The 15,530-nt window shown below is 44.4% G+C and overlaps 1 protein-coding gene across 1 annotated transcript in view; it reads left to right on the top strand.

The window, feature by feature from the left end:
* Window positions 1-15,530, top strand: part of LOC112074751 (solute carrier family 2, facilitated glucose transporter member 9) — a 33,297-nt gene that overhangs the window by 10,901 nt on the left and 6,866 nt on the right. Inside the window, exons 4-11 of the mRNA XM_070440649.1 lie at window positions 2,417-2,541; window positions 3,328-3,473; window positions 5,522-5,654; window positions 6,308-6,495; window positions 10,055-10,165; window positions 10,798-10,899; window positions 11,204-11,264; window positions 12,929-13,025. Of these exons, the coding sequence (XP_070296750.1) occupies window positions 2,417-2,541; window positions 3,328-3,473; window positions 5,522-5,654; window positions 6,308-6,495; window positions 10,055-10,165; window positions 10,798-10,899; window positions 11,204-11,264; window positions 12,929-13,025 (963 nt within the window). The remainder of the gene's footprint in view (window positions 1-2,416; window positions 2,542-3,327; window positions 3,474-5,521; window positions 5,655-6,307; window positions 6,496-10,054; window positions 10,166-10,797; window positions 10,900-11,203; window positions 11,265-12,928; window positions 13,026-15,530) is intronic.

The following is a 15,530-nucleotide window of genomic DNA, read 5'->3' as shown; positions in this document are numbered from 1 at the left end:
CCATAGTTGAATGTGTTGACAACAAAATCACACAAAAATTATCAATGGAAATCAAATTTATCAAACCCATGGAGGTCTGGATTTTGGAGTCACACTCAAAATTAAAGTGGGGGGAGAACCACACTAAAGGCTGATCCACTTTTGTAATGTCTTAAAACAAAGTTCAAAATGAGGCTCAGTAGTGTGTTTGCCCTCCACGTGCCTGTATGACCCGCCTACACACGGTCTGGGCATGCTCCTGATGAGGTGGCGGATGGTCCCTGAGGCATCTCCTCCCAGACCTTGGGACTAAAGCAAATCCGCCAAACTCACTGGACAGTCTGTGGTGGGCAACGTGGCGTTGGTGAGATGGACGCGAGACAATGATGTCCAGATGTGCTTCAATGTGGATTCAGGGTTGGGGACACGGGCGGGCCAGTCCATAGCATCAATGCCTTCCTCCTTGCCAGGAAATGCCTGACACAACTCACAGCCACAAGTGAGGTCTAGAATTGTCCTTTTTGGCATTAGGAGGAACCCAAGCGGCCACCGCCCGCAAGCAGTAATTGGTCTCACAAGGAGACACATGAGGATTTTTCTCATCTCGGTACCGTAATGCAGTCAGGCTACCTCTGGCGAGCACATGGAGGGCTGTGGCGGGCCCCCCAAAGAAAAGTGCCACCCCAACCATGACTGACGCCAGCCACAACGCGGTCATCGCTGGAGGGAGTTGCAGGAGCAAGAACGTTCCTCCACAGCGTTCTCAGACTCTGTTGCGTCTGTGCACGTGCTCAGTGTGAATCTGGCTTTCATTTGTGTAAGAGTCCACAGGGCAGCCAGTTGGCGAATGGTTGTCCATACTTGGTGCTTCTCTTGGCATAATGCCCAAACGTCCTGCCGGTGCTTCGGGCTGGTTAGGCACAACCACCACCTGTGGATCGTCCGGTCCCTCATACCACCCTCTAAATGGAGTCTTGTTTCTGAGCGTTTCCTAGGCAAGACACATGCACATTTGTGGCCTGCTGGAGGTCATTTTGCAGGGCTCTGCAGTGCTCCTCCTGCTCAAAAGGTGGAGGTAGCGATCCTGCTGCTGGGTTGTTTTGCCCTCCTACGGCCTCCTCCACGTCTCCTGATGTACTGGCCTGTCTCCTGGTAGCGCCGTCCACCATGCTCTGGACACTACGCTGACAGACACAGCAAACCTCTCTTGCCACAAGCTTGCATTGATGTGCCATCCTGGATGAGCTGCACTACCTGGAGCCACTTGTGTGGGTTGTAGACTCCGTCTCCGTGCTTCCACTAGAGTGGAAAGCACCGCCAGCATTCAAAAGTGACCAAAACATCAGCCCGTCTTATTGGGGGTGTCTTGCTAATTGCCTATAATTTCCACCTGTTGTCTATTCCATTTGCACAACAGCATGTGAAATGTATTGGCAATCAGTGTTGCTTCCTAAGTGGACAGTTTGATTTCACAGAAGTGTGATTGACTTGAAGTTACATTGTGTTGTTTAAGTGTTCCCTTTATTTTTTTGAGCAGTGTATATATATTTTCCTACAGATCTACACAGCCTACTCCACATTTTCAAAGTGGAAGAAATGTATAGAACATTCATAAATGGATAAGTCTCCACCCCCCTGAGGTAATACTTGGTGAAAGCACCTTTGGCAGCCATTACAGCTGTGAATCATTTGGAATAAGATTCTGTCAACTTTGCACAACTCTTAGGAGAACATACTGTATATTCATTGTTTTTGGTCAAAATTTCTCAGCTTGGTTGGGAATCATTGATGGGCAGCAATATTCAAACCTTGTCTCTGATTTTCAAGTTGTCCTAAGAGTTGTGAAAAGTTGGTAGAACCTTAATGAAAATTATTCACAGCTGTAATGGCTGCCAAATGTCCTTCCACCAAGTATTAAGTCAGGGTGGTGGAGACTTATCCATTTATGATATTTAATATTTTCCTAATTTGGAAAATGTTCTATAACTTTCTTTGACTTTAAAATGTGGAGTAAGTTGTTTAGATGTGTATGGGGAAAAAAAGAATTGAATCGCTTTTTAGATTTCATTTTAAGGCAGCAAAATGTGAAAAAACTTCAAGGTGTGCATCTTTGCTGCATCAAAGAAAATGCCAAGGTGTTTGAGAGATCCTCGACTGAGAACTGGATTTTGATTAAGATTTTTGCGAAAATGGGGAAAAGAGAAGTCAATGGAAAACTGGTCCAACATCTAAAACTATTGATTTACTCTGTAGAAAAGGATATATGTTGGAAATCATTCAGACATTTATGCATACTTAGGCTACATCTCTTTGTGTTACGAAAGTCTTACATTTAAAATCGGTGTTTTGAGGATATTGGACTTCCAGTACGTTGAAGCCAATGGTTTGTTTAAGGTTTGTAGAAGCTTTCTCAGGCTGATTGTTCTGCTGTCTACAGGAAAGGGACCCTGGTGAGAATCACATGTCTGGTGTTCATAGCTGGAGCCTTCATGGGCTTCAGCAGGACCTTTGGCTCTCCAGAGATGATCATTGTTGGACGCTTCATCACAGGGGTACACTCAGGTAATGCAGTAACAGAGAATAATACCACTATGTGCGACCGTCCTTAACATATTGAGTAAGGATTAGGAAACACTGTTTGAGTGGGTAATCATAAGGCATTCATAGCACATACTGTACGTAACTTGACACCTGACGCATGTACTCTCTCTCTCTCTGTCTCTCTCTCTACCGCACCTGCTGTCTCAACCTCTGAATGCTCGGCTATGAAAAGCCAACTGACATTTACTCCTGAGGTGCTGATCTGTTGCACCCTCTATAACCACCGTGGTTATTATTTGACCCTGGTGGTCATCTAAGAACGTTTGAACATCTTGAAGAACGATCTAGCCATAATGGCCATGTATTCTTATAATCTCCATCTGGCACAGCCAGAAGAGGACTGGTCACCCCTCAGAGCCTGGTTTCCCTCTAGGTTCCTGCATTTCTAGGGAGTTTTACCTAGCCACCGTGCTTCTACATCTGCATTGCTTGCTTTTTGGAGTTTTAGGCTTGGTTTCTGCTGATGTAAAGGGCTTTAAATAAATACATTTGATGTATGCATTTCTGTGTGTTGTGTTTTACTTATCTGAATGAATCAGGGCTTCTTTCTGTTGCTCTACAACACATTATCAGCTCTTAACCTTACAGCTAGCATTGTTACTGATAACTGCTAATGCTGAATCTGATCTGTGTAATGTCCATACCCCCCTCCCTCCAGGTATCTCTCTGAGTGTGGTACCTATGTACCTGGGGGAGATAGCACCTAAGAACCTCTATGACCTCTCACCTCTGTTCCCCTCCTACCAGGTATCTCTCTGTGTGTGGTGCCAATGTATCTTGGGGAGATAGCACCTAAGAACCTGCGAGGCTTCCTGGGCCTCGTGCCTAGCATCTTTATCTGTCTAGGAGTCTTCATCGCTCAGATCCTGGGGCTACATGAACTACTGGGAAAGGTGCAGTAAAATCTTATCCTTAATATCTTAGTTCATAGTTAATCTTCTTTGTTGGTCTTTTCTTTGGCGTAAATAGATAAAGAACTTTTGGTGAGGTAAAGACAAATTAAACGTAACCTCTTAAACTCTGGTGGCATTTTCTAAACACCGCATAATATTGTATACTACCCTCATAAAGTGCATTTCGGTTTCCAAACTATAAGTCCTACAAACACATGTTTAGTACTGTTTACAAAGGTAAGAACTGTGGGATTCTGATAAAGGTGAAAAAAAGGTGACTAAAACAGAGCCCGAAATGCAGCAGGCCTAAACCCCTTGAAATGTACATTTTATTTATTTTGTTATTAACGTGGGGGAATGGGGAATAAGACATTTTTAAAGTCTAGGTTTGGAAAAAAAAAATGTCACCAATTACTGTTCCCCAAAAATATGTATATATTTTACTCTAAACATGCACACATTTCCATAGGAACACAGCCATTTTAAAAGCGTAGGACTTGCGCCTTCATTTTTTGTATTACAGGAATTATATGCATATGAAGGGAAAGATGAAGTCTCTACCTATCCATTGATGTAAATATATCCCCTGTCTGATTCCTAGTTCGTCCACTAGACACGACATGACGTCTCATGGCCACGTGAAACCAGTTGCGTCTGGTTTGGGTAGTGAGTCACTGTTCCAAAATGGCTGACCGGATTTTCAAATCTGACATCATCAAAAATAAGACACAAACAAGTGAAGAAACTTCTAACTTATTATCCCATTCACTTCTCCGATTGTAAATGAGTGAGAGTTTAAGGATGCACGTGGAGGATGCAGGTAATGTGGATAGACAAAGAAATTCATTACTTTACTTTTTTTTTTATTACCCCCTTTTCTCCCCAATTTTCGTGGTATCCAATCGCTAGTAATTACTATCTTGTCTCATCGCTACAACTCCCGTACGGGCTCGGGAGAGACGAAGGTCGAAAGCCATGCGTCCTCCGAAACACAACCCAACCAAGCCGCACTGCTTCTTAACACAGCGCGCCTCCAACCCGGAAGCCAGCCACACCAATGTGTCGGAGGAAACACCGTGTACCTGGCCCCCTTGGTTAGCGCGCACTGCCCCCGGCCCGCCACAGGAGTCACTGGAGCGCGATGAGACAAGGATATCCCTACCGGCCAAACACTCCCTAACCCGGACGACGCTAGGCCAATTGTGCGTTGCCCCACGGACCTCCCGGTCGCGGCCGGCTGCGACAGAGCCTGGGCGCGAACCCAGAGTCTCTGGTGGCGCAGCTAGCGCTGCGATGCAGTGCCCTAGACCACTGCGCCACCCGGGAGGCACAATTCATTACTTTTCAATGACCATCAGGGTGTACCCTTTCCATTGCATACTAAAATGTTTGCACTTTTGGTGACTTGACCTACATTGCATACTCTATGAATATATCCATGATATATGGCCTTTATGGGGGGGGCGGTGGGGGGGAGATATGACATTGCCAGCAGTAAGATTTTTGTTACATTTCCAAAAAGGCAATGGCTATGTCTTTCAAATGATATGTCACTCTATTTTCTGACCTATTTATTTATACAAAAATGTGGGGGGGGGGGGTGTACCCCCCCAAACTTTCCGGGCCCTGTACCGGGCCCAAATCAACCGCTCGGAGTTTAACAGAATAAACTCACCCTGTGACGTGCTGGTGAAGCCTAAACATTGGAGGTATATTAAAAGTACACTGCAATGAGAGAAGAGTATGTGACATTCATTTTATTTCAGACTTTTCTTTGGAGAAATGATATCCTCCTCTCAAGGCGGAACTATCAAGGAATGTGATCTGAATACATTTGCAGTGTGTCCCAGTTCTACAGTAATCAGATCAGTTAATAGCATCGACCCACGTGATAGACTCATCTTTTACGATCATCTCCATTCAGCAGACTATTTGGTTGCTTTTATTCCAGAGAGTTCCTACCTTCCTTCAAACTTTGTCTCATCATTTTTTTAAAGAAACTCATATTGACCTCTTGCTAAATCCTTTGGCCTCTAACCCCTCAACAGGAAGAGCACTGGCCCCTCTTCCTGTCTCTGGTGGTGATCCCCACCCTGTTCCAGCTGATGCTGTTGCCATGGTTCCCAGAGAGCCCGCGGTACCTGCTCATAGAGAAGAGGAATGTCCACGCCACCATCACAGGTGAGGAGGCTCCGTCCATTAGGAGGATATAGTTGATAGTTCTTTATTTATTTATTTTCTTGGCATATAGAGTAGACTGTAAAATACCTGAATTGCTATTGTAAGGAGTAGTATATGAAGAGATGCAGATTTTCTGTGTCACGTTCCTGACCTTATTTCCTTTGTTTAGTCTTTGTTTAGTTGGTCAGGACGTGAGATGGGTGGGTGTAGTCTATGTTATGTGTTTCTATGTTTAGGTTGTCATTTGGCCTGATATGGTTCTCAATCAGAGGCAGGTGTTTTACGTTGTCTCTGATTGGGAACCATATTAAGGTAGCCTGTTTTCACTGTTTGTGGGTGATTGTTCCTGTTTGTGCGTTCATGTGTTCTATGTTCTCTAGTTCAGGACTGTAGCTTCGTTGGTTTTCGTTTGTTTATTGTTTTGTTCGTATTGAAGAAGTATTCTAATAAATATGGATACATACCACGCTGCGCTTTGGTCCTCCTCTCCTTCTCCCGACGGAAGCCATTACATTCTGTTTGTTCGTTTTTTGGGGGAAAGCTGTGACCACAGACCAATACAACAAAGACTTGTATTTCAATATTGTCCATACTGTATACAACCCTAGCTGTGCTGTACTCACCAGTCTAGTAAAGTGAAATTCTCTCCCCAGCTCTGAAGTGGTACCGGTCCAAAGTGAACATCCAGGCAGAGATCGAGGAGATGCAGGAGGAGCAGCGGTCCATGTCCTCGGTCCAGACCGTGTCAGTCATCGGTCTGCTGAAGGACCGGAGCGTCCGATGGCAGGTCATCACTATAGTGGTGGTCAATATCGGCATGCAGCTGTCTGGTATCGACGCGGTGGGTCTGTGTGTGTGTGTGTGTGTCCATACATTCATGCATACATGCAGGAGAGTGTGTGTCCCTGTGTGTGTGGATACACCATATGCCCCTGTCACCACCACCACTATACAGTGGGGAGAACAAGTATTTGATACACTGCCGATTTTACAGGTTTTCCTACTTACAAAGCATGTAGAGGTCTGTAATTTTTATCATAGGTACACTTCAACTGTGAGAGACGGAATCTAAAACAAAAATCCAGAAAATCACATTTGTATGATTTTAAGTAATTAATTTGCATTTTATTGCATGACATAAGTATTTGATACATCAGAAAAGCAGAACTTAATATCTTGGTCAGAAACCTTTGTTTGCAATTACAGAGATCATATGTTTCCTGTAGTTCTTGACCAGGTTTGCACACACTGCAGCAGGGATTTTGGCCCACTCCTCCATACAGACCTTCTCCAGATCCTTTGGGTTTCGGGGCTGTCGCTGGGGGCAATATGGACTTTCAGCTCCCTCCAAAGATTTTCTATTGGGTTCAGGTCTGGAGACTGGCTAGGCCACTCCAGGACCTTGAGATGCTTCTTAAGGAGCCACTCCTTAGTTGCCCTGGCTGTGTGTTTCGGGTCGTTGTCATGCTGGAAGACCCAGCACGACCCATCTTCAATGCTCTTACTGAGGGAAGGAGGTTGTTGGCCAAGATCTCGCCATACATGGCCCCATCCATCCTCCCCTCAATGCGTGCAGTCGTCCTGTCCCCTTTGCAGAAAAAGCATCCCCAAAGAATGATGTTTCCACCTCCATGCTTCACGGTTGGATGGTGTTCTTGGGGTTGGACTCATCCTTCTTCTTCCTCCAAACACGGCGAGTGGAGTTTAGACCAACAAGCTCATTTTTGTCTGATCAGACCACATGACCTTCTCCCATTCCTCCTCTGGATCATCCAGATGGTCATTGGCAAACTTCAGACGGGCCTGGACATGCGCTGGCTTGAGCAGGGGGACCTTGCGTGCGCTGCAGGATTTTAATCCATGACGGAGTAGTGTGTTACTAATGGTTTTCTTTGAGACTGTGGTCCCAGCTCTCTTCAGGTCATTGACAGGTCCTGCCGTGTAGTTCTGGGCTGATTCCTCATGATCCTTGATGCCCCACGAGGTGAGATCTTGCATGGAGCCCCAGACCGAGGTGATTGACCGTCATCTTGAACTTCTTCCATTTTCTAATAATTGCGCCAACAGTTGTTGCCTTCTTACCAAGCTGCTTGCCTATTGTCCTGTAGCCCATCCCAGCCTTGTGCAGGTCTACAATTTTATCCCTATGTCCTTACACAGCTCTCTGGTCTTGGCCATGGAGAGGTTGGAGTCGTTTGATTGAGTGTGTGGACAGGTGTCTTTTATACAGGTAACGAGTTCAAACAGGTGCAGTTAATACAGGAATGAGTGGAGAACAGGAGGGCTTCTAAAGAAAAACTAACAGGTCTGTGAGAGCCGGAAATCTTACTGGTTGTGTAGGTGATCAAATACTTATGTCATGCAATAAAATGCTAATTAATTACTTAAAAATCATACAATGTGATTTTCTGGGATTTTAGATTCCGTCTCTCACAGTTGAAGTGTACTATGATAAAAATTACAGCCTCTACATGCTTTGTAAGTAGGAAAACCTGCAAAATCGGCAGTGTATCAAATACTTGTTCTTCCCACTGTATATTATAGCCTCACTTAGAACCACTGGTGCTGAGTGACAAAGCAGGGGCACGCCTCATTACTGTACAATACACCCTAGACACACACACTGGTCCTCATTACTGTACAATACACCCTAACACACACACACTGGCCTCATTACTGTACAATAACCCTAGACACACACACTGGTCCTCATTACGTTGCAATACACCCTAGACACACACACACATACTGGTCACATTATTGTAACAATACACCCTAGACACACACACTGGTCCTATTACTGTACAATACACCCTAGACCCACACACACACTGGTCCTCATTACTGTACAATACACCCTAACACACACACTGGTCCTCATTACTGTACAATACACCCTAGACACACACACACACACACACTGGTCCTCATTACTGTACAATACACCGAGACACACACACACACACACTGGTCCTCATTACTGTACAATACACCCGAGACACACACACACACAACTGGTCCTCATTACTGTACAATACACCCGAGACACCACACACACACACTGGTCCTCATTACTGACAATACACCCTAGACACACACACACACTGGTCCTCATTACTGTACAATACACCCTAGACACCACACACACACTGGTCCTCATTACTGTACAATACACCCTAGACACACACACACACTGGTCCTCATTACTGTACAATACACCCTAGACACACACACTGGTCCTCATTACTGTACAATACACCCTTAGACACACACACACACTGGTCCTCATTACTGTACAATACACCCTAGACACACACACACACACACACACACACACACACACTGGTCCTCATTACTGTACAATACCCCTAGACACACACACACACACACACAAACACACACACTGGTCCTCATTACTGTATAATACACCCTAGACACACACCACCACACAACACAACACACACACACACACACACTGGTCCTCATACTTACAGACACCCTAGACACACACACACACATCCTTATTTCATAATCCAATGATCCCCCACACACTGCGTCCTAGTGACATTGGCCCTTGGCCCTTCAGCACCATGTGGATAAGCACTCGTGTACATGGTCTCATGCTGGTCCCCATTCACAGCACGGCCACACTATACAGCTTTCTCCTGTCGCAGCTGCCCAGACACGGGAGCACAAAAGCTCTAATGTCATATCAAAGAACCCCAATGTCCACCTTTAGAATTCCGAGGAGGTCTTTTGCAACCCATTTCCTGCTTGGTGATACTAGTTCTAGAAGTCCTATAGAATTCTACACAGGGACGGGGCAATACCATGTGTGGATGTGACATATTTCCATGAGTGGGTGGACAAATTATGTGTGTGTGTGTATGGATGGTTCCTGAAACCAACTATATATGTGTCCATTTCATCTACTTTTCCTGATCTTGTCCGTATTAGAGGATGTGTGTTGTTTAGTGAAGTAGACGAATGAGATCATGACATTCATTCATTCACTGCGGAATACTATACGCCAACGTTGACATGCTGGACCACAGCATGATTAAAATATATCTGATTTTGACAAATGGATTTAGGATGTGTGACAGCAATTATGATTGAATCAGACATGATGTAATAAGATCTTTAAGAATGACCGGTAGCTGAACGTAGCATATGTGTTTAGCCAGGTTAAAACAGACGGCCATGTTTAGTATGTACACTCAGTTACTAATGTTGGTGTCGTGATGATGACGTAAGCGCTGTACAGCCCAGAACACTGAACAATGGACTATTCAAAGAACAATGCAACAAAGATGTAGCCCTACAGTATGTGTATTCAACAATGTACATGTTCACTACTCACAGTTCAGCTACTGATCTACACCTCTCTCTCTCTTCAGATCTGGTTCTATACCAACGCCATCTTTGAGAACGCAGGTATCCCAGTCCCTCAGATCCAGTACACCACGGTTGGAACCGGAGCCATCGAGGTTATCGCTGGATGTGTAGGGGTAAGCAAGCTGTCATTGGATTACTGTGTGAGCACAACCGCTGAGCATGCTAGCTTAGCCTGGTTCACCAGACTGAACACTGCTCTCATAGGTGAGTGAAGCATTCAGTCTGGTTTAACCAGGCTAACATTAGCTAGCCTACTCTAGTCTGAGGTGTTGTTATTATTGTCTGGTAGCTGGTGGTAATACTCACTTCCACACTCCTTTTGGACAAGCCTGTACTTTAGCTATAAGGCCCTCAGGAACTGTTAAGCATATATACACTGAGATACTATAGTCAAACCACAGCTATATTATATACAGTAAATTATGTATGTACATTCTTTACAGCACGGCTCTGGTTCAGACCATGTCTGTCCCAAATGGCACACTATTCCCTATATATCCCCCTTTGGGCCCAGGTCAAAAGTAGTGCACTACAAAGGAAATAGGGTGTCATTTGGGATGCAACCCATGACTACAGTTTCTAAAGAGACATATAGGTCAGTGGACATACTACTGGGTGCTGAGCTATTCCAAGAAACACAGTCTCTGGGTAGCAGTTTGCCATTTTTCCCATGCATAAGCGTAACATTGCCATATTAAGCCGTCGGCCAATAGAAATAACTTGTTCTCCTTTGTCCCACCTCCAGTGCTTCACCATTGAACGGCTGGGCAGAAGACCTCTGATGATTGGTGGATTCACCTTCATGGGAATTTGCTGTGCAGGGATCACACTCTCCCTCATGTTCCAGGTACATTCATCTACCCAGGAATCTTCCCCTATAGACACAGGTCTAGGATCAGTTCACCAGACCTGGAATTCTGCATTTTCTGTGAAAAGTGAAAATCTGACTTCAGGTCAGTTTATAGAAGAACAATGCATCTTCATTACTGTTAGTCTGAATCGTGCAGACTCTCTTTGTGTTACTGTCTCCGTGTCTTTGACTGTCTCTTTAATGAGTATAATCAGTAACCAGTCAGTCTATTATTTGTAATGTGATGACTGTCCAATGGTCTCTAATGACTGTCCTATGCTTCCATTCGCTGCCCATTAAGTCCCACTATATCAGTGTTGCCTGTGTGGTGGGGATCATCGCTGGCTTCTGTATAGGACCAGGTAAGACATCTACCCTGGTGGTCTGCTTGTTTGTTTATCTCTGTCTCTGTTTCTCTCCTTCAAAACAAGGTTCTATACTCAGGACGTATATCTCTCTCAGTAGAAGAGTGGGTACTTCCTCTTTTAGCACAAGGGGCTATAATGCTACTCTAAGAAGTACATTTAAGTTATTTAGCAGATGCTGTTATCCAGAGAAACTATGGTTAAGTGTCTTGCTCAAGGGCACATTAACAGATTTTTCACCAAGTTGGCTCAGGGATTCGAAACCAGCAACATTTCAGTTACTGACCCAATACTCTTAACCTCTAGGATACCTATAGCACTTTGAAAGTTCCACTTTATCCAATAGACACAGCCTGTTATTTTCTAACTAGGAAACACTGCTCTCTGGTGGTGGAATATAGAAGTGCTCTAGAAAAGGCAGCCAAAACTCCCCTCACTGTTGACCCAACATAAATAGCTACTCTATTGTATTTCATTAATCCACTAAATGAGGAAATCATAACTGCCACGGTAACAGGAACATCCATTCTTACACCCATTTGTTTGTGGCTCGTCGGCTGAACGCAACAGTTTATTAGAATGTTGATGGTGGCTATAAGCATGATGAATTAGACCAACACTAGTTTACATAATGTAATCCGTCAAGCAGGCAAAATCCATACATCAAGCTCAGATGAGGATTTTCTGTTTGCCGCAATTAGATTTTCAATGGCTCATTGTTCATAATGAATATTTTGGTGTGTGTGATGAATATGCCTCCTTGAGACAAAAACTTGCATAAACAATGTGAAGAAGCTCATAGTACTGCAGATGTAGACAAAATGCAGAGCCCTACTTATTGACTATATTATCAAGCCTTCTCCCCATGTCATTATCATGCACAAATAATGAGGACTAAACTTGACACGTTCATCATTAGGCTTTTACTAATGTATTATTCCTCATTCATAATATCTCTCATTTCTAACCATGATGAATTAGATATTTGGAGCAATGAAACCGTCTATAGATTCTACATATTATAGAGTTAACATATTGAGATACAGATGTAGGACCTTAATTTGATCCCTCTTTTGTGGCTGAGAATTTTCAGATGAGCTTCGTGATTTACATAAGTTCACTAAAAACCCACACTGACACATAGTTATATTAACAATATTGTACTTTTCATGTAGCCTACTTTTGGCCAGCTAATAGCCTAACCACCAATCAGGTAATATAATGGACTAAATGTTCAAATCTTGTTGTTGCAGGATTATTTGGCTGTGACAATACGGATCAAATTAAGATCATACATCTGTCTTACACCAATTGAATATGATGGTGGTTTCAATCCTCAATGTACTATCCTTACTCTAAAGTCTTGCTGTTATCAATATCAGTGGTTTGGTAGTTTGCCCAACTTCACATGTGACTATAACTAGTAGCCCATGATGTGATTCTATCATGGCTTGAAAAGTATAATTTTGTAGACTATGGCTGTGTTCACACATTCTGATATTTGTTCCACTAATTGTTCTTTTGACCAATCACATCAGATCTTTTTCAGAGTTGATCTGATTGGTCAAAAGACCTGTTAGTGGAAAAATTATCAGAGTTGTGTTGCCTGTCTAAATGCAGCCAATGTGTCTCATTGTGTGTGTGTCTCTGTCCCTGTGTAGCTGGAGTACCCTTCCTGATTACAGCAGAGCTGTTTAAACAGTCCCATCGTCCGGCTGCCTACACCGTGGCGAACAGTAAAAGTAGCAGGAACAGTAAGTAGCAGGAACAGTAACAGGAACGGAACAGTAAACAGTAGCAGGAACAGTACAGTAGCAGGAACAGTAACGTAGCAGGACAGTAACAGTAACAGGAACAGGAACAGAACAGTAACAGGAACAGTAACAGGAACAGTAACAGGAACAGGAACAGTAACAGTAGCAGGAACAGTACAGTAGCAGGAACAGTAACAGTAGCAGGAAAGTAACAGTAGCAGGAACAGTAACAGTAGGCAGGAACAGTAACAGTAGCAGGAACAGTAAAGTAGCAGGAACCAGTAACAGTAACAGGAACAGGAACAGTAGCAGGAACAGTAACAAGGAAAGAAAGGAACAGGAAACAGTCAAGTAGCAGGAACAGTAACAGTAGCAGGAACAGTAAGTAGCAGGAACGTAAGCAGGAACAGTAGCAGGAACAGTAACAGTAACAGTACAGTAGAAGGAACAGTAACAGTAGCAGGAACAGTAAAGTACAGGAACAGGAACAGGAACAGTACAGGAAGTAAGCGGAACAGTAACAGGAACAGGTAACAGTACAGGAACAGGAACAGTAACAGTAGAGGAACAGTACAAGTAGACAGGAACAGTAAACAGTAGCAAGGAACAGTAAGTAGCAGGAACAGTACAGTAGCAGGAAGAGTAACAGTCAGGCAGGAACAGTAACAGTAGCAGGAACAGTAACAGTAACAGGAACAGGACAGCAGAAGGCAGAACAGTAACAGTAACAGGACAGGACAGGAACAGGAACAGTAACAGTAGCAGGAACAGTAACAGTAGCAGGAACAGTACAGTAGCAGGAACATAGCAGGAACAGTAGCAGAACAGTAACAGTAACAGTAACAGTAGCAGGAAACAGTAACAGTAGCAGGAACAGTAACAGTAGCAGGAACAGTACAGGCAGGAAAGTAACAGTAGCAGGAACAGTAACGGAACGGAAAATACAGTAGCAGGACAGAACAGGCAGAACAGGAACAGTAGCAGGAACAGTAACAGTAACAGGAACAGGAACAGGAAAAGTAAAGGCAAGTAACAGTACAGGAACAGGAACAGTAGCAGGAACAGGAACAGGAACAGGAACAGGACACAGGAACAGGAACAGTAACAGGAACAGAACAGTACAGTAACAGGAACAGGAACAGTAGCAGGAACAGTAACAGTAACAGGAAGCAGGAAAAGGAACAGGCAACAGAACAGTAAGCAGTGAACAGTAACAGTCGCAGGAACAGTAACAGTAGCAGGAAAGTAGCAGGAAAGTAGCAGGAACAGTAACAGGAACAGTAACAGTAGCAGGAAGTAAAGTAGCGGAACAGTACAGTAGCGGAACAGTAACAGTAGCAGGAAAGTAACAGTAGCAGGAACAGTAACAGGAACAGGAACAGGACAGTAGCAGGAACAGTAACAGTAACAGGAAAGAACAGTAACAGGAACAGTAACAGTCGCAGAACAGTAAGAAGCAGGAACAGTACAGTAGCAGGAACAGTAGCAGGAACAGTAGCGGAACAGTACAGGAACAGTAAGCAGTAGCAGGAACAGTAACGTTTTTTTTATACTTTGAACCGTAACCCAATCAGAAGCAAGCCAGATAACTAGCTACTAGCTAGTAGTCAGTTAGCCCTGCTGCGGTCTTCACCCTTAACTCGGACACAGCCAGCTTCAGCTCGGGCCAATACCTGCCAGTCTGCAAGCGGATATCAACCAGAGCATATAGGACTGCTTTTTTCTCTCCACATCACCGGATTCCTGAGCAAGCTCTGGACAATTACACCGTATCATCACAGCTAGCTAGCTGCAACGAGTGGCTACTACTGGCTAACACCTCTGTCCCGAAGCAAGCACCAGTTAGCCTTGAGCTAGCCTCGAGCTAGGCCATCTGCGGCTAGCCGAAGAGGTCTACAGCGAATTCTTGGCTACAATACCTCTTTTGCCAATTGGACTGGACTTTTTTTGCCGACACAGAGCCCTGCCAATCCATCACAACTGGTCTAAATCAGCACAAGCTAATTTAGCCATTTTTTTTTGCCGCTGCTAGCAGCTTTACTTCTGCACAACACCAGCCCTGTTATTAGCCTGGATATTACTCACAATTTACCAGCATCGGACTGTCTTCGACAACAACGCCGGATCCTGCCGTAATCCTGAGCCACTACTTCTGATCCTCACAGCTAGCTTGCAGCTAGCGCAGCTAGCGCACTGCCACGAAGCTAGCACCAGTTAGCAACACAATTCTATCAATTCACAACCTCTCTTTCGCCATCGCCATCCGGCTTGGATTCTCTGTCGACACGACCACGTCTGAGCAGACCCCCTCCGTCTGAGCAGACCACCCCCGGGCTACTAACTTTAAACGCCGCGTGCTAGCTTAGTGGAGGCCTCCCTGCTCATCTACGGCTGCACCTGGACACTATGATCACTTGGCTACATGCTGACGCCTGCTTGACTGTCCATTAATTCACGGTACTCCATTCTGTTTATTTGTGTTTTATCTGTCGGCTCTGTGCTTTAAACT

The sequence above is a fragment of the Salvelinus sp. IW2-2015 genome, unplaced genomic scaffold (genome assembly GCF_002910315.2).
Source record: "Salvelinus sp. IW2-2015 unplaced genomic scaffold, ASM291031v2 Un_scaffold2796, whole genome shotgun sequence".
In the NCBI taxonomy this organism is placed as follows: Eukaryota; Metazoa; Chordata; class Actinopteri; order Salmoniformes; family Salmonidae; genus Salvelinus; species Salvelinus sp. IW2-2015.
This window is presented reverse-complemented; position numbering and strand designations above follow the sequence as displayed.